The sequence below is a fragment of the Psammomys obesus genome, unplaced genomic scaffold, assembly GCF_907164565.1.
Source record: "Psammomys obesus unplaced genomic scaffold, mPsaObe1.curated_primary_1811, whole genome shotgun sequence".
Lineage (NCBI taxonomy): Eukaryota > Metazoa > Chordata > Mammalia > Rodentia > Muridae > Psammomys > Psammomys obesus.
Window position 1 is genome coordinate 7,441,550 of NW_026596149.1, and position 23,920 is coordinate 7,465,469.

At 41.7% G+C, this 23,920-nt stretch overlaps 1 protein-coding gene across 1 annotated transcript in view; it reads left to right on the top strand.

The window, feature by feature from the left end:
• The window catches only part of St8sia6 (ST8 alpha-N-acetyl-neuraminide alpha-2,8-sialyltransferase 6), a 116,319-nt gene that overhangs the window by 50,909 nt on the left and 41,490 nt on the right, over positions 1-23,920 (top strand). The window contains exon 3 of the mRNA XM_055593830.1: positions 5,346-5,441. Coding sequence (XP_055449805.1) covers positions 5,346-5,441 — 96 coding nt within the window. The remainder of the gene's footprint in view (positions 1-5,345; positions 5,442-23,920) is intronic.

Below are 23,920 nucleotides of genomic sequence, written 5' to 3' on the forward strand. Positions count from 1 at the left end.
AACGTCAAATGGAATTTATGCACTTACTTGCTCGCCTTCCCCAGCAGATGACCTGCTCCAAGGTAGCAGTGCTATGGCCTTGTCCACTGTAGTATCTCAAGGGCTACCAGTCTACCAGGCATGTGGTGTGGACTCCACACTTAACCAATGAATGACCAAGCAAAGCGGGAGGCCAGGATCTGCCTGTCGTCTTTGTAGAAATATATCTGAGAATGATTTATAAGCCACAACACTGCTTGGTAGTGAAGGAGCGTGTCCAGCTACACCTCGGGCTGGATGCTTGCTCTATATAGCCTTCTCTGGAGGAGCAGAATCAATGGAATAACAGTTGTTATAAAAGACTGATCAGGTTGGCTTATACCAAAGGGACCAGTTAGTCCGACAATAGCTGTCTGCGGGCTGGAGAACGTGAGGACCTCGTAGTTCCTCAATACACAATCCTGGGCCTCAGCTGTCTCAGTCTAATGCTGAAAACCTAGAGAATTCCTAGAAAGCTCCCGCTTTCAGAAGAAGCTAGGTTCTAATGCTAGCAAAACATGGCAACAGCAGTGACTACGAAAGGAGAGACGCAGTGACTAGCAAGAAGCAAACACACAGGACTACTAAGGGGGAAGTAGTTCTTTATCTGGGCCTTCTGGAAGGTTCTGCCCACTCTGGGGGAGGATCTATTTCATTCCGTTCACCCTTCCCAAGAACACCCCTCATAGATGGCCCAAAGGCATGTCTCTTAGCTGATTTTAGTTTCTACCCAAGATTCATCATCAAACTTGCCCTTCTCTTTTCAGAAAGCCACAAAGACATAAGGGAGCACACTGTAAGAAATTTGCCTGCTGACCTTAGAGGTAGGACTCAGGAGATCACCCTGGCCTGAATCCCAGAGTCTAGCCAGCCTGCTGGACCCCTCTGCATAGGGCTTTCTGCTGGTGGTCAGCATGCTGTCCGTTCTCATTACTCTTGGATGAAGAAGGAACATTAGAAACATTAATTTAAAAAAATCCCTCACTGAGCTTTCTGGTTTTAGAAACTATTCTCTGACTATTGTTAATGTATCCATTCCTCAGAAAGTAGAATTGATCAGGTTTGAAGCGTTGTGTTGTGCTGCCCATTTTGTCACCATAAATAGAACTTAGCTGTACTTGTTCCTGAGAGCCGTGCACTCAGCTTGTTTCTTCGGATGTTTTACTTGGTCAGGGGACCGATTGCATGGTTGTACGATTACAGGTCACACTCAGAAGGTGACATTCATTCTGTGCTTTAGAGGTCTTGCTGGATGCTAAGTACCAGTGACAGCATTCTGCAGATTTGTGTAACATCATTCCTTTGAGAGATATTCTCTGCATTATCTGTTTATTATCTGGCAAGAACCAGGACGGCCTTCTGACTCCTAGCATTTTGGTGGACTCTGGCCAGGAGGACTTGTAAAGTGTTCACTTTCAACTCAAGGATGACTTATAAAAACAGGATTTTCAAGAAAGCCCAGTATCCACAGAAATAATAATGATAGGAGAAATGCTGCCTTTTGTGTCTCTTCTCCCCTCAGTCTTATTAAAAAGTTCTTCCTCCTGATATACTGAAATGCTGAAAATGTGCCTAAAGGCCTGTTTGTTGGTACCAAACATGCAAATTCTATTATTAAATAATAAAGATGATCAGAATTCATGGTATAAGACTTTCAGAGAATGGAAAGAAAAAGAAATTCATACCATTTAATGGTTAGCAAACTGTTTTAAACTCCTCATCAAAGGCCAGGCTGATAGATGGCTGCTGTTTTAGCTATCCCACTAAGGCGTGGGCTACATGTCCCAAAGGGGATGATTTGGAGCAGAGAAGTAGCATGATCAGATCAAGCGTATGTGAGAGACAGCCCTCCTTGAGGCAATGAAAATAGATGAAGGAAAAAGAGATCTGTGAAGAGGTTTGGGGAGAGGAGGCAGGTTGCAAAGGCAGGAGCCCAGAGGCAAAGCACAGGAGAACACCTACAGCTGAATACCAGTCATTCCTTTAAAGTCACATCAGAAAAAGACTAACAGGCAATACCAAGACATACAGAAAAGAAGCTTCAGAAGGGCTGTGACCAGCAGCCAGAGGCTGCAGAGCGAGGAGGGCTGAGGGTAGAACAAGATTGTGCTGCAGGCTGGGAAGCTAAGGCAAGGCACTGAGTTCTCCTTTGACACTTGCTGAGAGCCAGTCAGTGAATTTATAAATAGAGCAAGTGGGCAACTGTGGTTACAATTAGAATAGGCAATAGGGAGAGGGGAATAGCAATGTGAGTTATTTTGCTTTTGATTCTGAGACGGTAGTGAATTGATCGTGGCAATGGTAGAGAGCCAGGGAGTAAAGATGCGTTCAGAAAAAGTAGTAGGGCGGGACCTGATCTCAGAGGAGACACAGAAGGATGGGGTGGCAGATGCATTATCATCATGGGAGAGAGGCGGCCTTTCTTTCAGATGGAAGGTCAGGGCTGACAGCTGTGGATTGATCACACCCAGCAGCACTGGTTCTCTGAAACAGGCAGCATGAATGAATGAGATGTTAGGAGGGCCAGGGAATGGTCAAGACAGCAGGATAACTGAATGTGTAGAGTGACCACTGAGAGAACTGGGGCTTGAAATAGAATTGTTAAGAAATATAGAGGGCTTAACAAACTGGACACCATGGACTTGTCAATTCACCAGCCGTACGGGCATCAGGTCTAGGGATGTCTATGGTAGGAGCTCTATTTCTTCAGTCACTTTTTTGCAAGGAGTGAGGGGATGTCAGTGGAGGAAGAAATCAAGGGTGCTGGCAAGATGTGACAGCTATGACAAATGCTACGGGCGCACAGGGACAGGTGAGTAGGGGTGTTGCAAAGGGCGGGGGGGGGATAGTTGGAGTCATCTCCACTTGCTGGTCTGAGAAGCTTTAAAGGCCAACTTAGTCTCCAAGTTCTAGGGCATCTTCAAGGGGAGAAGAGCTGAGCTATCTAAGACAGGTCTCTTTGATGGCAGAGGCGGGAGGATGTGTGTGGAGTGCGCTCGTTGCGGAGTTTGGACGTAAGTATATAAGCTCACCATTTCTGTTAGAGATAACCTTTTAAGAAGCTTTCACCACAAAATTACAGTGGACTGGAATTAACAACAGTAAGGAGGGGACAGAAGCAGAAATCCTGGAGCTTGCAGCATCTGTCCTTGGGGTTTGGAGTTGTGGGGACAATGACTGGATGCCCTCTGACGCTGGGTCTGATTGCTTTCCTTCACCAGTGGCTCAGACCACACTGTGAGCTAGTGACATATGGATGTCGTCTTATTCATCTCATTTAAAACGTGCTCCTCGTAGCAGACTGGGATGCCGTTTGCCTCTGTGGCTTGCGGTAGCCCGGACGGTTTCCCCTTCACCCTGGTCCTTTGGGTTGGACTAGTCTGACCAGATCCTTGGGAAGGTGCACATAGCAGCCCACACTTGACTCACCTCACTGCAATCTCTTGCTCTACCAGGTTGCTTCTGACTCAGCCTTTAAGAGTTCCTGCTTTCATCTTGACATCCCCCTGTTTCTGTTCCCTTTGACTTATCAAACAGTTGCCCCTGAATCAGATGTTAGGAGGGCTCACCATAACATCCCTTTTGGGCTGTGTGCCCACATCTAAGACATAATCTGAGTTTTCTCATCTCAAACCTGTGGAGGGTTCATGTTTTCTTCCCCCAGAGAGAGGTAGAGGAAAGGGAAGAATGTGAAGATTTCCAAAGAGAAAAGGGACAGAGAGACACAAAAGGCAAAGGGAAGTACAAGACCCCCTGTCCTCTTGAAATTGAGTGACTCCCTGCAGAGAGAGATGTTTGTAGCTCCAGTGGGGATAGAATAAATGGCCTGGAGGAAGGACTGACTTGCCTGAGGATAGATTTCAATGATGAGTTTAGAACACAACTGCTATTTATTGGCTTCTGTGTCTCAGGTATTTTTAAACCTATCCCTTTTAATCCCTTTGGCTGTTTTACTGGGAAAAATTAAGAAAGAGAGGCTCTCCAACTGACAGCTAAGAAAAGAGCAAAGCCCAAAGGCAAGGTCAGCCCCGCTAACTCCATTTGCTTCTCCAGACTCTGCCAGGTCATCTTCCCTGTGCATCAGATCCTCTCATCTGATTTGCACACAGCCTTGCTGGTTTGCAGCTGGGCAAAGCTATTTTGTTTTTATTGAGAAGGATGCTCTCCAGTTTCAGGAAAGGTGTGTGAGACAGTTCTATTGGCGCCTGGTTGTCACCGTCCCACAATTGAGCATTACAAAGCCATCATAATTCAAAGCACTGCTGGCTGGGGAATGCACTTCATTAATGGTGCTGCTGAATAAAACACACAGCAAATTAGAAATAAGCAAATGCTTGGGAGTGTGAGTATACATTTGAATAGCACAGGAAGTGCTGTTAGAGAAAGAATTAAACTGTGGTGTGGGTGAGGGTGGGTGGGGAGAAGTAGTGGGGAAAGAAATTATATTGGGATTCTTAGAGATTTTGTTTTTATCAAATTTATTATTGTTGTTATTATTGTTTTTGTTGTTGGGAAAGCATCTCTGAGAAATGTTGTAGAGTTAGTCATGACTCCATCTTGCTTATCTCTTCACCTTCATGCCCCCTTCACTCTCACCTCTGTACCCAGTGTCTAAAGAAGTCCAGTCTATCTTGACTTCAGAAAAGATCTTAAATTTGTTTGCTTGGCTCCTTGCTGGTGGACCCAGATACAGTGTGTCTCCATTGAACATTGTGTCCATGACCCTCACTGTGTCCAATAGTCAGTTAGTTAACATGCCTATGTCCACAAGATTTGTAGTTTTGGAATCCGTTAAACAAATGTGTGTGCCCATGAAGCTCATTATGCGCAAGGGTCCATTTTCTTTGTCCTGATACTGGTTTTGCTTTGCTTATGTTCCACCCTGATTTTCTGAGTTCATAAAAGCAAACATGTGGGGCTTCTATATCAGAACTATTACAACAATCAGAGACTAGATCCACCTGTGTTCTTTATGGAGAAAACATTAATTTCCTGTGTGTCTAGGCGTCTCACCCAAGACAGCGCTTAAAAAAAATAAAAAAGGCTATTTATATGCAGTGATTAAACTATAGCTTATTCATTATAAATACTAACCTGAAAATATGCAAAAAAGGAAATACAATGCTTTCAAGATTGATTTCTTTTTAGTTTGACTTTATAGTGTAAATTTTTTAATTTAGATCCATCAGAGGTGAAAATATCCATTTCCTTTCCCAGGGATAAATTCAACAATGGAATAAAAATCAGGTTTTATTTAAGTACATACCTTATCAATTGAATCATATTTTTATTATTAAATATTTTAAATTATTTTTTTCTCTTTTAAGAAACAGCACATATCTGGAAGAGAAGTCACTCCAGCTGATAGAAAAATGCAAAAATCTGCAATATGCCTTGAACTCTCTATTTAACAAAACAAAACGGTAAGTTCCACTCTTTACATTTAATTTTAAATAAGTGTTTTGTATTCAAAGCATTACAAAGCATATCTGAAATCATTTGGAAAAATAAGGCTGGGCTCACTTCAGGCTTGATGTTGGTTCTGAGAATACCCCATCCCCATCCCTCCACCCCAGTGAGGAGGATGCAGCAGGGACAAACTGTGCAGAGCAAGGTCATCCCCTGGCTATAGGACTCAGCTTATCTGTCTTAGATCCACATTTCTTATGCACAATCTGTTCTCGCTAAAATTTAAGGCCTGCACACTCATCTGAGAATCTGATGTGCATTTGAGGCATTATTCTGGGAAAATGCTCCCTTGCACACAATTTTGCTTACCACTTCAGATTACCGGTTTACCCAGCTGACCCCAGCTGTGGCTCACCCATCACTCACTGCTGTGCTACACCCTCTTCTTCCAGCTAGCAGGAAGGCAAGTGGAGATCCCTACACCTTAGGCATGGAAGAGGCATTGGTGGCCGGATATTCTGATACCTGGGGCACTGCTTGGATCATAGCTGGAAAGACTAGCAGGGCTGGACTGAGGCTCTGTGTGTGAAGCATGGAGTTGTGTTGTGCTGAGTAGCTCCCTGGAAGAGGCTGGGCATGTATCTCAAGTGGGCATGTATGTTTAACACATACAGGGCTCTAGGATTAATCCCAGGACCGCCACAAAGAAGAAATGTAGGAGAAAGAGATAATCTTCTGAAAGGAGGGGTTCTAAGTTTCATTTCGCTGTGTGCTTGGCTGAGAAAGGGAGAAAAGGGTAATCGGTAAGAGATAGAACTGAGTGTGTGGGAGGCTGAGCAGAGAAGAGAAGCCAAGGTGTAGGCGACCTGGTCCAGCCTGCTTTACAACTGTACCTTGGGACAAGCCAGGTTAGGACTTTTATTCAATGCACTGAGCTCCCCAATAGGCTGCTTCCCAGCATGCAGGAGGCAGGCGCCCCTGAAGAACATTCTGCAGGCTATGCCCTTTCTTTATACAACAGGGAGATGCTTCACAATGAAGCCTGCTGTGTGAAGAATCTCAGGCACCTCCCAGAGAAACCTCATTGACTGTTCTAGACTAGGCTCACCCTGGGAAGGCAGGACCAACACGGCAACCCTTAATATCCCTTGCCCCTCTCTGTTTTTTTGAGCTTCCTGACTACCCAGATCCTTGAAATTATTGGAAAGCGTTTAACAATGTTTGTGGACTCTGATTTGAGTCCATCCAGTTGAACAGCCTAGTCCTGTAAAACAGATGGACTATTGGGGACTTATCTTCCTTTTCATTGGATCTAAATATACTAAATCTGCTGGAGAAAGCTCCTGTACTCTGTGGCTTCCGTTGCCACACTTGATGCTCTGCTCGTCCTTCTGGCTCCCCAATTTTTGGCTGTCTTTGTTCAAAATGGCAGGCCTACACAATCTTCCTCTGTAGGCTCTAGGATCTTTTACTATTTATTTGTTGGATTTGAGCTCCAGGGAACATGCATAAGGGATTAGAAGGAGGGAGGGAGGAAAAGAAGTGCTCTCCATGCACGTGTTAACCACGACACGTCATTGGCAAAAAGGTGAATATGACTCCATGAACTTGTTCTGTCTATCTATCGGTCTATCATTTTTCTACCTACCTGTTATCTGTCCATCTGTCTGTATATCTGTGTATCTATCTCCCTCCCTCCCCATCTCCCTCTACCTCTCTTTCAGCTCAGTGATATATTGTTGAAAGTCCCTGTAACCTGACCTCACCTTGACAGCATTTCTGTGGACGGATCAGAACATGTGTCTACACTCGTCCCCTTGCGCAGTCCCTCACTTGACCCGGAGTGGCTCCCACAGTGTAGACAGCACTCCACAGCTGTTTTGATCCTGTCGGAACTGTTGTCTTGTTTTTCAGGCCTGTGGATGTTCTGAGGCTTTGGTCTAGCTTTTCCAGAGAGGCTTTCCATTATAAACCTCTTGTAGTTCTCTTCACATTATCAGACACGTGACACCAAGAAACATGAGAGCTGGAAGTAGACAACATTATTCTTTGCTTCAGTGTGCCCTGCAGAAATCTGTTTACTCCTTCCCCCAAATGCAAGTCAGCATATGGCCCTCGCCTCTGGCTGACTTTCTTACTGGTATTGTCCATGTTTGCTCCACAAGCTCTTCAACAGAAGGATTTTCAGCATTGGCACGTGCAAAGTACTGAGTCAGCATGAGGGAAATGCTCTAATGTTCTGACCTGAGCTGAGAGATCTGACAACTCTTGGTGTTCAGAGACAGAGATTAACGGCAGCATGCTAATGAGAATGCCCGGGCACATGCTCTCCTGTGCATTTCCTCAGCCTTGTCCTGTTGTTTGGGACTTGGTGGCGAGACCTTTCCTCAGCTGTTCTTCTAGGGCTTGCCTTCCCATTACATACACAATTTTCAACTAGCTCATAATTAGCCTACTCTAGTATTCTGCACAGCAAAGGTCTAGAGAGAACAGGCACGAATGGCCCACTGCTAGGAAAGTGTTATTCTTGCACACAGGAGACTAATATTTTTTTTTTCCGGTTGTATTGTCTATTGTCAGGAATTGTGCATTCTACAACCAGGGGACAATTAGGAAACTTGCAGGGGACAATTGGGAAAGCCATTCAGTGTATGGTGATTAAAAAAAAAGCAATTTCACTTTCTTAGAAATAATTATTTAGCCCTATTTTTGTCATGGTCTGTTAAAGACTTAGAATTTTCTCTTTCATCGGGTGATTTGTCCCTTTCAGGTTGCTAAAATAGGATTTAGGAGACAGAGTTACAGTGGGAGGGAAATAGCACTTTCTTTCTTTTTTTTTTTCTGCCTAGTGTTGACTACATTTTTGAATAAAAGAACAATTAGGCAGTAGAATTAGGACAATCAGTAGAATGAGTCTTATGTGTGGCAATTTTCTTTCTCTGACTCTATCTCACTGTCTTTTACTGTCTCTCTGTGTGTGTTGTATATGTGTGTACTTGTGTATACTTGTTAATGAAGTTGTGTGCACATGTGCATGCATGCATATATTTGTCCATGAGGGCCAGAGGTTGATGTTGAGCGTCTTGACAATCACTCTCCATTTTCAATCTGAGACAAGTTCTCACACTGAGCCTGAAGATCAACTTGGATCAACTTGGTTGGCCAACTTGGTTGGCCAACTTGGCCATTGTGCTTCAGGGATGTGTTTATCTCTTCCTCTCCCTACAACCAGGGTTCAGGCATGAAACAACTATCCTGCCTTTTAGGTGGATTCTGGGGCCCAAGTACACTGTGGTCCTCGTGCTTATAGTTTACCTCGTGGGTAAAGTAAAGCAGGTACTTTACCCACAGCCCAAGTCCAAGATTCTGTATTCTCTTTTAAAAGCATGGTCTCCAAGGTTCAGAAGTGTCTGATTTTTAGTTCTGTCTCTGGTGTCTGTACAAGAATTCACTGTTTCATAAACATTTATAGAATAAGGAAGTGAAATCGTTTATTCCTTAAGTCTGTAAAATACTTTTTATATCTTATAATCTGTATTAAAAATTATCATCACTCAATCCATAAGTTTTAAATTTTTTGATGCCAATTTCCTTTATGTGATTATTTCTGTTACTTTGGGCTTGGGCTTTTCTGGGATGGATTTTCTAACTGATCCTTGGCCCCTGACTGTCTCTGCAGGTTTCTCCAGTATAATCCTTTTCACTAGGTCTTCTACCAGGTGGAAATATTAAACGCATTAAAAGTGCAATCTTCATTAGTTTGCCCATTAGTCATTGTGGCAAAATTATTTTTTTACTTTTATTTATTTATTTGTTTGTTTGTTTGTTTTGCTTTTATGTTTAGAAAAATGGTTGCATGGATATTCAAGCTGCCCATTGTCTTCTTTATTATTTCAGGCAAATGAAGTCTTAGCTCAGAGAAGTTACCTCAAAGGTGCTGACTGAGGCAGTTTTAAGTGTCTCTCTCTTGGTTTTTCTGCCTCTTTTGAGGTTTATCAAGTTTGTTTTGTTGTAACCAATACCAAAGACAAATCAGCTTATTAAGAGAAAAGGTATTCCAGGACCAGAGTTTTAGATGCTTTTGTACATGATCATACAGAGGCCTCTGGTGGGAAAGTAGCATATTGTGGCATATTTACCACATGGCTAGAATGCAAAGCCACAGTCCCACAATCTTTTTCAAAGAATCACCCCCAATAACAGAAACCTTCCTACCAGGCCTTACCCTCAGTTTCCACCATCTCTCAAGAGTTCCAAACTGGAGCCAGAGCCTTTCACGTATGATTTTTGAGAGACATTTAATATCCAAATGAATCTTTTCTTCTTTGTGAGTCTAGGACTTCCTCCCCAAATTAGAGTTATTTAATCTCTACTCTTTAGTCAAAATGATGAGCTGCCCAGGTGAAATCTCTCAGAACTCCATGTCTAAATGCAAAATTCTATTTGTCCACACATACTGCTCAATAGTCCTTCCTGATAAGGTAGCTCCCTTGGTGTCTTACCTCCTGAAAATTGACTCAGTGAATCTGATAATCATGTCTAACAGGCAGTGCCCAGGAAAGACCAAGTAAAATCTCATACTCTGTACATTTTACAGGAGGCTCCAACCATACTCACTTCCTGCTGACTGCTTTGAGTCAGTAGATTGTGAATGGGGTTGATGCTGGGTTGGTGTTCAGAATGTAGAGTCTGTCTGGGCAGCTGCTTCAGCATAAACTTGAGGCTCTGGGAAGAGAATACTGTCAGTGGAGGTCAGCCAGGTATCTCCACTTTATATGTGTTTTGTAGCTTTACCATCCTGACCGTCCTAGTGATTATAGGCCTTGTCCTAGTTTGGATTTCGATTGCTGCAATGGCACTCCATGACAGGAAGCAAGTTGGATACAAACAGGTTTATTTGGCTTACACTTACATATCATTGTTCATCACTGAAAGAAGTCAGGACAGGAACTCAAACAAGGGGGGAACCTGGAGGCAGGATGATGAAGAGGCCATGGAGAGGTACTGCTTACTGGCTTGCTCCTCATGGCTTGCTCAGTGTGCTTTCTTACAGAATCCAGATCTACAAGGCCAGGCATGGCACCACATACGATGGGCTGGGCCCTCTCCTGTCAATCACTAATTAAGAAAATGCCCTACAGTCTTGGCTGCATCCCGTTCTTATAGAGATATTTTCTTAATTGAGGTTCCCTTCTTTCAGATGACTTTAGCTTGGTCAAGCTGACATAAAAGTATACAACACAGGCCTCCTAAATTGTCTCTTCAAATGAAAAGATGTAGTTCTCTTAAGTAACAGCTTAGGCCGGAGATATAGCTCATTGACAAAGTGCTTGCCTCGAATGTACAGGAAGCTCTGGGTTGGAGCTAGTAGCACATAAAATTGGGAATGATGGTTGTAACCCCAGCAGTTGGGAGGCAGAAAGGGAAGAATGCAAAGATCAAGATTCTCTTCAGCTCTACAAGAAGTTTGAGGCCTGGGATAGACATGGTTTCTCAAAGAACAAACAAACAAACAAACAAACAAAACAAAAAAACAGAACCAACCAACCAACCAACCATCCCAACAAACAAGCTGGAGAGATGACTAAGTGGTTAAGTGCACTGTCTGCTCTTCCAGAAGGCCCCGGTTCAGTCCCCAGAAACTGCATGGTGACTGAACAACTGTTTCTAGTTCTGTTCCCAACAGATCCAACTCCCTCATCTGACCTCCAAGGACACATACAAGGAACACAGACATGCATGGAGAGGAAATACCATATGCACAAAATAATAAAATAAAATACATTTTTTAAAAGCAAAAAAAAAAAAAGTAACAACAATCTTGTACAGCTTTTGAATTCTTGAGCCTTTTATACAGCGTTTCTTCTGAAAAGATCAGAGGTCTTCTTCAGGAGTATGTGTAAACCCCAGCCTTGTAACTTTCTGCAAAATCATTAAAGCATGAAAGCCCACTCTGTATTCAAACAGCTTTCCAGGGTAAGTTACAGTGCTCAGCACTATGATCCGGAGCTTCTGCCTGACTCTGCTGGGCTGTGACTGTCCCATAGACTACCTAGTCAGTATATATGCTACTGTGGCATGCCATTCCATTTTCAGTTACGATAGAATTTCCTGAAAGATACCATCTTCGTGAGGCAGCATAAAGGTGCTCCTTAAGCAGGCGTGGCGTCGCAGGCGACATGAGAAGTGGATTGAAAACTGGCCCTAAAACTTTGTCATTCTCTATTACCCTGGAGAGAGCAGCCTGACCTGATTACTGTGTGGAGAGAGATGGTGTAAATTATAACACAGCAGCCAGAGTGTGAGCTTTTCACATGACAGCCGCCAACAAAGCAAGGATTTCTAAATCTCAAGTTGCCTGGTAGACTGAATGATTTTTTTTTTAAGTCATATGCAATATCTTTTGGTCCTAGAATGATGAATGACTTATGTCCCATCAACTTTAAAGTTGCTTTTGAAGGTGACATGCACACTTTTGTCTCTTTGTTCTTCTCTGACCTTTAAAAGTGATCCTTTCTGGTCAATTTTGAAGGACCCCAAGATCTCATATGCCTGTTTGTCATTGGTGAAGAGAAGTAGGCCAGAAAACAGCAAGTGAAGACCAAAAAGTTTATCAATGAACAGACTATAAAGACCATATCTTAAAAGACTGGGAAGAGGGCTCATGGTTAAGAGTGCATGCCGCTCCTTTAGAGGACCCTAAGTTGTACCCATGTTGGGAGCTTACAGCAGCCTGCCACACCAGTTCCAGACGCTCTAATACCCTCTTTGGCATCTGAAGGCACCTGTGTACATGTTTGGAAAACATACAAAAAGGGAGCCAGACTTTACATTTCTCCCAGAAGCCAAAGCAAGGGCTGCCTCTACTGACATCAAAATTTAAGCTGGGAGGCATGCAGTCTGGTAGTGACATCTTTCTGCACTTTCAACAAAAGCTGTTTCTCTGCCCCTTTTCAAAGGGTGTTTAATGACTCTCTGCACCTTAATGAGCACAAGAACATAAACAAGTAGGACTCAAGAGCTTGAAGCAATAGTTTCTTAAGTTCTTCCTTCCCATATACAGTGTTCAGTTTTAGTACATTTATTTATTTTTGAAGATAAACAAGGTCTACCTAAGGTTAAAAAGAATGTGGGGAAGGATTATGACTTATTCCATAATTGGAATAAATTGACCTAGTCAGAATGTATAAAAATAAGATTTTTACTTCCCATATGTGTGGTTTTCTGATATTGAAAGAAAACCATCACAATATCAAATTCCTTAATCAATACACTTAGCCGTAATTACTTGCTGTTATTTTGCCATGAAAACTGTATTTTTTTAAACATTTGTTTCAAAGAAAATGGAAGAAATTACTTTCTGGTTAAGATTGATTATGTGTTCATATCAGTTACTTTAAAAAAGCCTTTAGTGGGAAGATTATGACAATGGAAATACTCAGAATTACTTCCAACTTTAAAATAGCTACAAAGGAAGCAAGTGTCAGTCTTTAAAATCTTCCATTGTATCACTGCTGTCTCATGGAACCAGCAGGCTACTGCAAGATGGGATGAGTAAATTTCCAGGCTATTACGGAAGACTGTTACCTCTGCCTTGCTGCCCTGTGGACTGTTTAATGTGATAGAAGTTGGCTGCCTTGCCATGAAGACTTGGTATGGTCCTCATGCAAGGACCTGCCACCTACTATCAAGGGCTAGCATCATCTTATTGGCCATGAGAGGGAGATGTGTAGTAGTAGATCCTTCAGCTCCAAACAATGTCTTGAGGCTGCAATCTATAATATAAGATGATGGATAGCTGCTTGGCTAAGCTGCTTACAAATTTTGGACCTGTACCATCATAGATGCTTATTTTATTTGTTTGTTTATTTGTTTGTTTGTTTTTCAAGACAGAGTTTGTTTTACATTTTTATTTATTTATTCACTTTACATATCTATCATAGCCCTTTTCCTTCTCTCCTTCCAGTCCCACCCTCTCTCCTTTTTTCCACAACTCCTTCCCTATTCCTCAGATAAGAGGAGCACCCCCTACACATCCATCCCAGCTCATCAAGCTGCATCAAGACTGAGAATGTCCTCTTTTCCTGTGGCCTGGTGAGGCAGCCCTGGTGTGGCTGGGGGTGGTCAGAGACAGCCCCACTCCCCTTACTAGGGGGCCCACACGTGAAGCCTGAGCTACCCATCTGCTGCATCTGTGTAGGGGGCCTAGGCCAGTCTATGGGTTGGTGCTTCAGTCTCCACAGCCCCTCTGAACCCTGGCTAGTTAGTTCTGTTGGTCTTCTCGTGGAGCTCCTCTCACCTCCAGGTCCTTCCATCCTTCCCCCAACTCTTCCACAAGACACCCTACATTTCGCCCAATGTTTGGCTGTGAGGCTCAGCATCTGTTTCGATGTGATGCTGGACAGAGACTCTCAGAGGACAGCTAATGCTAGGCTCCTGTCTGTGAACATAGCAGAATACTGTTAATAGTGTCAGCGGTTGGCACTCTCCCATGAGATGTGTCTTAGGCATTGGTTGGACTTTCTCGCACTCTCTGCTCTGTCTTTTTCCCTGCACATCTTGTAGGTAGGGTAGGTTTTGGTTAGAAGTTTTTGTGGGTGTGTTGATGTTGCCCTCCCTCCACGAGGAGTCCTGTCTAGTTTGAGGGTGTCCTCTTCAGTCTCTATGACCCCTGCTACTAGGAGTCTCAGCTAGAGTCACGTACACATCCTCCAAGAAGCCTACCCAAGACAGGGTTTGTGTGTGTGTGTGTGTGTGTGTGTGTGTGTGTGTGTGTAGACCAGGCTGACCTGCTTCTGCCTCTGAGTACTGGGACTTAAAGGGGTGCACCACCATCTCCCAGTTTTATCCTTTTAAATAACTAGGCTTTTGTATTAATTGACCACATATTTATAGACAACTAATCCATTTCTCAACTCATAATGCTTTGCATCATTATATTTTTATCACAGTGACAATAGTTATTATGACTATGGTCACCAGCAGTGATAACCACAACTTCCTATTTCACAGCTCAGTTACCTACCAGCTTGCAACTTTAAATGCTTACAACCATTCTCCAGGGTAGATTTTATTATTGCAACCCCAAACCTGTGACAAATGAGCTCCGAATGCTTCTTTGGCTTGCAGAACATCAGATAGTGACTGTGGCTGAGCCAGGATTTGTTTTTGTAGGATTTGTTCTTAACATCTCTAAGGTACAACTCATCCTGAGCAGGATCACAATGCACACATTTCAACAGAGAACACCATTTGATTTTATAATGTGAAGCTTCTCAGAAGCAATTCATCTAGAAATGCTTGTCCATTCCTTTTCCATATTTAATATACTTAAACTTCTATAATGTAACTACATTGGCATAGTATTATTGCCTGTATAGAGTTGCCCTAGTCACAACTTGGGTGATCAAGGGCCTTTCCTTGGTTAGAACATGGTTGGTTATTAATTTTTGTCATGGTTCCAGAATTAATATCTAGGATTCTTTAAGTCTGAGTCATATATTACATTTTAATGTCACATGGCAAATAACATGTTTCTGGGTCTATGACAAGCACAGGGAGATATATTTTTATTATGTATCCTGTCAGTATGCCTTATATTCACATGGAAACTTTCAAAAAGTGTATGTGGTTGAGAGTTCTTAAGGAAGGAAGATGTTTGTAAAGACTTTTTTTTTTCAGTACTAGATGTTGAAACCACAGTCTTAGGCTAGTAATCTACCAATGAACCACGTCTCTTTTCAGTTCACAGTGGATTAAGACATTTAATCTAGTTAAACATATTTGCAACACATTGGTTTTCCTTCTCACTTTTCATTGCAGATTTCTCCACATTTTTGACACTTGAGTGTGTCCTCAGCTGGGTGTGGTGGCTCACATCTTTTAACTCAGCATGCAGGAGCCAGAGACAGGTGAATCTATGAGTCTGAGCCCAGCTTGGTTTATATAGAGAAATCCAGGCAAGCCAGGGATGCATAGAGAGACCCTGTTTCAAAAAACAAAACAAACAAACACACACTACGGTCACCAACATCATCAAAAATAACAACAACCCAAAACAGGAAGTCCTTCGCTGATCTGGACATCCTCCTCTATTCCATTTTTGAGTCATGCCTACCCTCACTCTCATTTCTAGCTTGTCTGTCCTGGCATTGTCCCAGGTTTGTAACCTTGGGATTATCATTAATCTTCCTCTTTTCATAAAGGCACCTGCAAGCCGCCATTACACTTTCATGGCCACTGCCATGCCACAGCTGGAAGCCAGAGACTTCTAACCACCACACCCACTATGGTCCGAGCCTCCCTCATCTCTGCCTTAAATATTCTCCTTCACTTCTTGCTGTCTTAGAGATTCTTCACAAACAGCAGAAAAATATTAATTTTATAAGTCAGATTAGATGTGTTGGCTTCCAATATCTTCCTATTCCACTCAAAATAAAAGTCATTTTTATTTTTTTGAGACAAGGTTTCTTCTTGTAGCCTTAGATGTCCTGTATACTCACTCTGTAGACCAGGCTGGCCTTGAACTCATAGAGTTCTGTCTGACTTTGCCTCCCTGAGTGCTGGGATTAAAGCCATGCACCACCACTGCCCAAAAAAAGTTGTTTTATATAGGCTACAGAACTTTTCTTTACAGAACTTTTACATACATAAAATGTATTTAATAAACATACATGTATTATGCACGAGGAATAACAGAACGAAGCTGTAGTATGCTAAAAAAAAAAAAAAACTGGATGCAGTCATCTAATCATTAACACAATATGCAGGTGGGTTTTTTTTTTAATTAATAGTTTTGGGTAATAACAAGTCTTAAAAGGGGGGATAGATCTAGGCAGGAAGAATGTTTCTGCCCATCATAGCAATATATATAATATAAATATGAATCTGGTTTTGGTATTAAGATGGGAAAAATGGTTAAAGCCATTAGAATTCTTCATTAGATTAGGCAGTCACCCTCAAGGCAAGAAAGCTGTAAGGGACAGCAACAAAACAACAAAAGTCATAAAACACACAGCAAAGAGGTAAAACAGCAGCCACAAATATAATCAAATAATGTCATTCCATTTGAATGGAGCAAATACTGCCAAACTGGGATTGAAAGACGCCACACAACTTTCTATTGTCTACAAAAGACAAACATAAAACAGACTGAAAGTAGGAGATGATGTCGTCCTAATAGCAATCACATGAGAGCTGGAACAGTTTTAGTGACATCAGACAACCTTGACCTTCTTTGAAGACAAGATCTGCCAATGTTGCCCAGATAGCCACAGTAACCATCCTGCCCACCCATCTGACTCTTGTGTTCACAACCATGCTCACGCAAGACAGTCTTTTAAGACAAAATAGGTTAACGAATAAAGAGAAAGTTTTCATAATGACTGAAAGACCAGTCTCACAGATTATATGATAATTTTATACATATGCATCTAATAACAAAGGATTAACATACATAAAGCAAAGTTTGGGTGCATCGCTCTTAGTAGAGAGATTCAAGGTTGATACTTATCATTAAAAAAATATGACAGCACCATGGCAGTTCAGTGTCCAAGTGGGTTACCTAGTAATGGGAAGAGGGACTGCCTCTGACATAATCTGACTGGCCTGCTCTTTGATCACCTCCCCCTGAGGGGGGAGCAGCCTTACCAGGCCACAGAAGAGGACAATGCAGCCACTCCTGATGTGATCTGATAGACTAAGATCAGAAGGAAGGAGAGGAGGACCTCCATATCAGTGGACTTGGGGAGGGGCATGCATGCAGAAAGGGGAGGAAGGGTGGGATCGGGAGGGGAGGAGGGAGGGGCTTATGGGGGGATACAAAATGAATAAAGTGTAATTAATAAAAAATTTAAAAAGTTAAAAAATATGACAGCAGAAAAAAGTGATTCAACCATGTAATTGGAGCTGGACTTGGTAGCTCATGTCTGTAATATCAGCACTTCAAGGCTGAGGCAGGTGAGTTCAAAGCTAGCTCGGGTTATATAGTGAGTTCTAGGACACTTGACCTACAGGGTCCCTGTCTCAGAACTGCACCTCTCTCACCTGCCAAAGAAAGACTCCAAAACTCCACTTTCACTGGCGGATGGAACAAAAGAATATGTCAACCAAAATATGTGCTCAAAGAAACTGTAAGTCAACTAGACTGAACAGGGTACCTGTGAATACCCGACTATAACAGAATGTACCCCTCAAAAACATGGGAAACAATGCTTGGTCACTCAAAAAAATTGTAGATTTAAAACAAAAATAATACCACATGCCTTAGCTAATCACAGTGGAATGAGAGTCAAAATCAATAGCATAAAATGATTTTTGGAAAGTCACAAATGTGTAAAAATTAAAGAATACTTTTCTTAATGTCCGATGTACCCAAAAGAAAATCAATATAGAAAAAAAAGCGTATGTGACATAAATGAAAATGAAGACAATAACTCAAACTTATAGAAAGTAAAAGATAATAGTCAAAGGAAGAAGGATTTCTCTTGGGGATAATAAAAGCCCTGTAAAATCATAATATTGTTGAATATAATATTGTGAATATAATAAAGACATTGACTGATACACTTGCATGGATGAATCACGTATACAACTTATACCTCAATAAAGCAGTTAACATTAAAGTCTTCCTCTGCCTACAACCATGTGGGGAGTTTGTTTTAATGCAGGCTGTAGACTTAGGCCCAAGGTCCTGAACTTTCCACAAGTACCTGCTGTGTGATGGAAGATTGTTAGTCTGAGTGGCACACCTAAATGAGGCTCATGATATCATTTGTTCTTTTTTTCTGCCCTCATCCACTGACATTTTGCTAAATGTCATCTCAGTTATCTTGTCCTTGACTGCACCTGTTCACCTTTGTCTCTTCCCTTTTCCCAGGATGCCCACACCCTATATAAACAAGGCCTGACAGCCTCCTTCAAATCTCTACTCAATCCTCGCTTCCTTGTTTAAGAGCTTTCCTGGCCACTGAGCAATTGCCACCCTGTTCTCCTTTTATTCCCTGTTACCTTGCCTGTTTTCCTTCAAATCACTTGGTGCATAGAAAATCTTAAACATGATATTAATCCCTGTGTTAACTCGACTTACAGCTGTCATCTCCTATTACACTACAAACATCATGAGAGCATGGGGGTTTATGTTTAGTTTCCTGTATCATTGATGCTGGGAACAGTAAGTAATCCACAGAAAGTGCCCAGTGCCCAGTAAATATTTATCCAGTAAATATTTGAAAATCAAATAATAAGTACAATAGGAGTATAGATGTATGTCGTGAGTAGATGATGCAAAAGATATAGAAGTGAAGGGTCATCTCTGCTGGTGTGAGTCAAATGAATGTGAAAGGCAAAAAAAAAAAAAGTGAAATAGCCACTCATACGTGGCCTAAAAATCTTACTGGACGCTCCAGCCCCTCTGGCTCATTGACTATTGTAACTCACTCTATCTATATGATGCTGTTCAAAAAGCAGGGAATACTGTATTTTACTGGTTCTCTCAGACTGTTTGTAATATATAAGATATTTCTACCATTTGCCATCATAAGATCACTAGCCTGCTGCTTTTATCCACTTATATGTCTGTAAATTCCTTTCTACAAGCTTGAAAAGTAAGTCATCATTTTTTTTTCATCTTCCAAGATCTAATAGCGGTCCTATTTTAAGAGTAAATATGAAAATCTTAAAAGGATGCTCGTTCTTTACTTATTTAGTCTTCATTTTCTGGTCATATATTTGCATATTGCAGAAGTCTATAAAGGAAGAATTTTCCAGATACTCAAGATTATGTTTTGTTTGCTTTCATGAGGTTCTGATTTATTTTTACATTGTTTCAAAAGTTTCCTCTGAAGCAAAGTTCAGTTATTCCCACCATAAGTAGGCTTGCATTGGTCTTATGTAGTCTTTGCTGTCCATCTAGGAGTAGTCTCTGTTATTCCACCTTTTATGCTGCTCCTGGAGTCTGCCTTCCTTGGACTGGCTGCATTAGTTGGGACTCTCTATTTAGGGTCAGCCAAGGAACAAATATCAATAAGCAGAGAAAGTAAGAAGTCTTCTAGAATACATTACTCTGGATCTCTCTGTGGAAGGCATGACTACATCTTCCATCATGGACCTCCGTTTCTGACAAATGGCCCTATGCTGGTTAGATTTTGTTGTTGTTTTGTCCACTTGACACAATCTCTGGAAAAATGTCTCCATCAAATTGACCTATAGGCAACCCTGTGGAGCATTTTCTTGATGAATGATTGCTGTAATTGGTGTGGGAAGACTCAGTCCATTGTGGACAATGACCCCTGGGTAGATTGCCCTGGATGCTGTAAAAGAACAGGCTGAACAAGCTCCAGGGAGCAAGCCAGCAGGCAGTATCCCCTAACCCCCATGGCCTTTGCTTCAGTTCCTGCTTTCACATTTCTGTCCTATTCCTGCCTTGACTTCACTCTGCGATGGACCCTAAACTCTAGGCTGAAATAAACCCTTTACTCCCCAAGTTGCTTTTGATCGTAGTGTTTGTCACAAACTAAGACAGGATCTCTTCAGAAAGAGCCACCACCGTAGCTCTTTCTGAGGACCCTATGGATGTGGAATGGTAACAGCTTTCCTGGTCTACCTTTTTCCTAGCCCTACTGTGCATCACCAGTTAGTGCAGCCTTTATCACACGCTTCCCGCCAGAATAGGAGATGAATGACCATTCCCTCCCAGTTTGCTAGGGTTAGTTTAGACACAGCTTGTAGCATGTCCTCCCATGTACCTAACACAGTAAATAAAGACAACCCTAAATTTTAATTTCCTATGACAGAGAAAACATTCTTTCATTAAAAAAATCAATGTCAGACATTTTCAAATAATGTGATATAGTATCCTGGAGACTTCATCTTGGCTGCAAACAAGTACTTTTAGGAGAGTGAAGCTCTGAAGACTTTCAGTATTATTTACTTAACTTGTCAGAGAGACGTTAAGAGTTTCTGAGAGAATAAAAGTTTGGTGTTCTTTCGTTTCAGGCCAGTTGACAATACTCACAGCACTCTGGTTGGAGGCTGGCATCATACAGAGTTGAGAACTAATGTAAGCTGAAGTGTTTTCCACTGTGGATGAAATAGCGGTGCTTTCTCGAGGCTCCTCTAATTTGGAGACACGTGCTTCTTTTCATTTAGCGTCCATGCACTCATCAGGCATGCTTTTAAAAAGTATTTCTCAGTAGAAGTGAGTAGATGAGTGGACTAAAAATCTTTATTAATTTATAGGATTTATTTTCGCATTTACTTACTTATATTTGTATGTGTACGTGCTTGTGTGTATCTGTCAGGAAGCGTGCATACAGAGTCCAGAAGTCAACATCAGGCATCCTTGTCAATCACCCTCTGCCTAATTTTTTTTTTTGAGACAGAGTCTTTCACACACCCTGGAGCTCACTGATAAAGCTAGATAGGGAGTCTCCTATTTCTCCCTTCCCAGCATTGGGACTGTGGTGTGTGCTGCCATGCCTAGCTTTTATGGGCTCTGGAAATCAAACATAGGTCTCATGCTTGGGTACCAAGCAATTTACAGACTCGTCGTATTTCTACACCACAGGTTTTATTTCATGCAGATCTAAGCTCTGGTAATGGCCATAAATGATTCTCAGCCATACAACACCACACAGAAACTGACATGATAGCACTGAGCTGTTCCTACCAATTTCATGGGGCTAGGGTAGGTTGGCCTGCCACATGAAGAGATGCTGTAAGAAACTAAATGAGTGTCACAGATGACTGAATGGATGGGATTAATAAATGAATATCCCCAAGATAACTTCAAGGCACCTAATAAGTGCCCAATAAATATTTAATGCATCAATTAATTACCCATAGATTAAAACATTTTAAAAGCCCAGTTTTATCTTAATTGACATAAAACTAGTCACAGCATATGGATATTCATCTGCAAAGAGATATTTCTTGAAAAATACTCAGACATTTAATATGATATTTATTTAATATCATTTACTGTGTTATTTATAATGTGTCACATTTTGAGTATTATTAATGGTGACTTAAGTAGACAGTATTTATTCTATTGAAATAACTTGCTACATTATTTAGTGTGTGTCTTGGGACCAGAAAATGTTTCTGATGAGATTAATTTTCAGTTTCATTATGAAAGTAGATGAGATGCAACATGATATATTACAAAGAGAGCTGGAATGTAAATCCAAAGACATGAGCTTAATTCTTAGCTCATCCGCTAGCAATGCAATATTGAGAAAGCTGTTTACCTCCACAGACATTTCAGCATCATTTTCTGTCAAAGTGGAAACCAGAGCTGCTTCTCAAGACTTTAGTGTAGCATTTGTACTTTCTAAACTGAAACCAGCCATGTAGTCATGGACAGTTTCATGCAGCTACTTTCTCAGCAGGTGAGCTGCACCATGATTGGCATCTTCCCATATTAAGTTAAATTGGAGCCAGCTCCAATTTAACAGAGGATGTACATCACAAAAAACAAAATGTTTTGAATACTGTCATACTTAGGCTTTTATTTCTGTGAAGAGAGACCATGAGCACAGCAACTCTTATAAGGGAAAACATTTAATTAGGGCTGGCTTACAGTGCAGAGGTTTAGTCCATTATCATCATGGCAGAAGCATGGTGGCATGCAGGAAGACATATGCTCAAGAAGGAGCCGGGGGTTCTACATCCACATCCTCAGGCAGCAAGAAGAGAGAATGGCATTGGGCCTGGCTTGAGCATCTGAAACCTTGAAGCCCAACGCCAGTGACACACTTCCTCCAACTGTACATGTTTCTGTCATACCTTTATTTTGGCAATATATAAATGGCAAATTTAATGTTACAGACTAAACTTGATATGGAAGTGGGAATGATTTAAAAATGGTTCAAAGATCTTTGTGTGTGGAGGGGGGTGTAAAACCAAGTGAAAATGTAATTAACTCAAGAGAACTTACACCAGATCTTAGTGAACACAAAATCACCTTTAATATCCCAGGGTGATGATTTGCTATTTGGATCTTTCAGGGTAGATTTGTTTAGTTGAGCCTTTGGACAGATCGGAATCAGTTTGCTTGAAGAATCAGGTGCAGCCACACGTGGCTTCCTTGGCTTGGCTCTGTAAGGCTGGAACTACAATGGAGAGTGAGTGTTTGTGAGTTGGGTTAGCGTTATACGTTTGGGAAGAAGTGTAAGAAGTACAGTGGATTTTGGCACAGGGTGCAGAAGGCAGCCCCTTTTTTTCACATTTGCCAATTCCTGTCATGTAAATGCTCCCATACTGGTCAATTTCAAGCCACCAGTGGCTTAACCACCTGTTCACAGCATTCATAAGAGTTAAACAAGCTGGTAAGAGCTAGCTCCAGTTAGTAAGAGAACAGTTAGTGAGAGGAAAAAGAGGCTTCCCATAGTCACCGTAAACCAACAGAGGGTCAAGAAAAGTTACTTGGTTGCAAATCCAAAGAACAGCCAAACTGAGGTAGGAGTATGAACTGAATGGGGAATGTCCCCCATAAGCTTATGTGTTTAAACATCTGGTCCCTGGCTCGTGCCACTGTTTGTGGGAAGCCTTGGATCCTTTGGGACAGAGCTAGCTTAGCAGAAGTAGGTGCCTCTAGGTGGGCTTTGGCGGTGATAGCGTGGCTTCTTTACTGTGGCCTTCTCTGCTTCTGGGCTTGCTGAGCTCTGCAGCTCTGCCATGTGCTTCTGCCGCCCGGATGCTTTTATAACCTTTGTGGCACAATTGGAGTAATTGTTTCCAAAACCATGAGGCCAAGCAAACCTTTCTTCTCTTAAGTGGTTTTGGTCAGGTATTTTGTCGTATTGCAAAGGAATTTACCATATTCTCCGGTTGCTAGAGGTTAGATCCCTTCTGCAGAGCAGCAGAAACCATTCATCCATTTCCTGTGTGAAGAGTTTGGTTGCTTGGAGTCCCAAAAGGAAGTTAAGTTCAATCAACATATGAGTGACTTATGGATTGGACAAGTCAGTGGAAGCCAGTACTAGGGGAGTTATTAAGTAGAAGCCACAATGCATGAGACCAGGAAATGTTGCTTTGAGCTTCCTCAGAGCAGCTGATGGCCTGGTCACATTTTACATTTCTGTCTCCAAGACATAGTGACATTCTCATTTCCTCAGGAAACGTGTTTAAATACAGTTGTTATAAATTTGATATGAGAAAGGCCATTGAGAAACATTGATCAAAATCCTCCAAAGGTTCATGAGAACAAGTACTATCTGTCCAGGGAACTCTAAAAATCTTATCATTTAAAATATATTTGAAGTTCATGATAAAATTCCAAATTTTAGATATTTGATCCTGACCAAGGCCTGATAGAACACTGTTTATTGCCATGTATTGTCATCATAGAAAAATATAGTTCTTAAAATTTTTACTTTATTATTGGGCATATGATATTTGTAGACATGTATGGACACAAAAGTCATGGCATGCATGTGGAGGTCAGAAGACAAGTTTGTGGAATCAGTTCTCTCCATCCACCTTACATGTATTC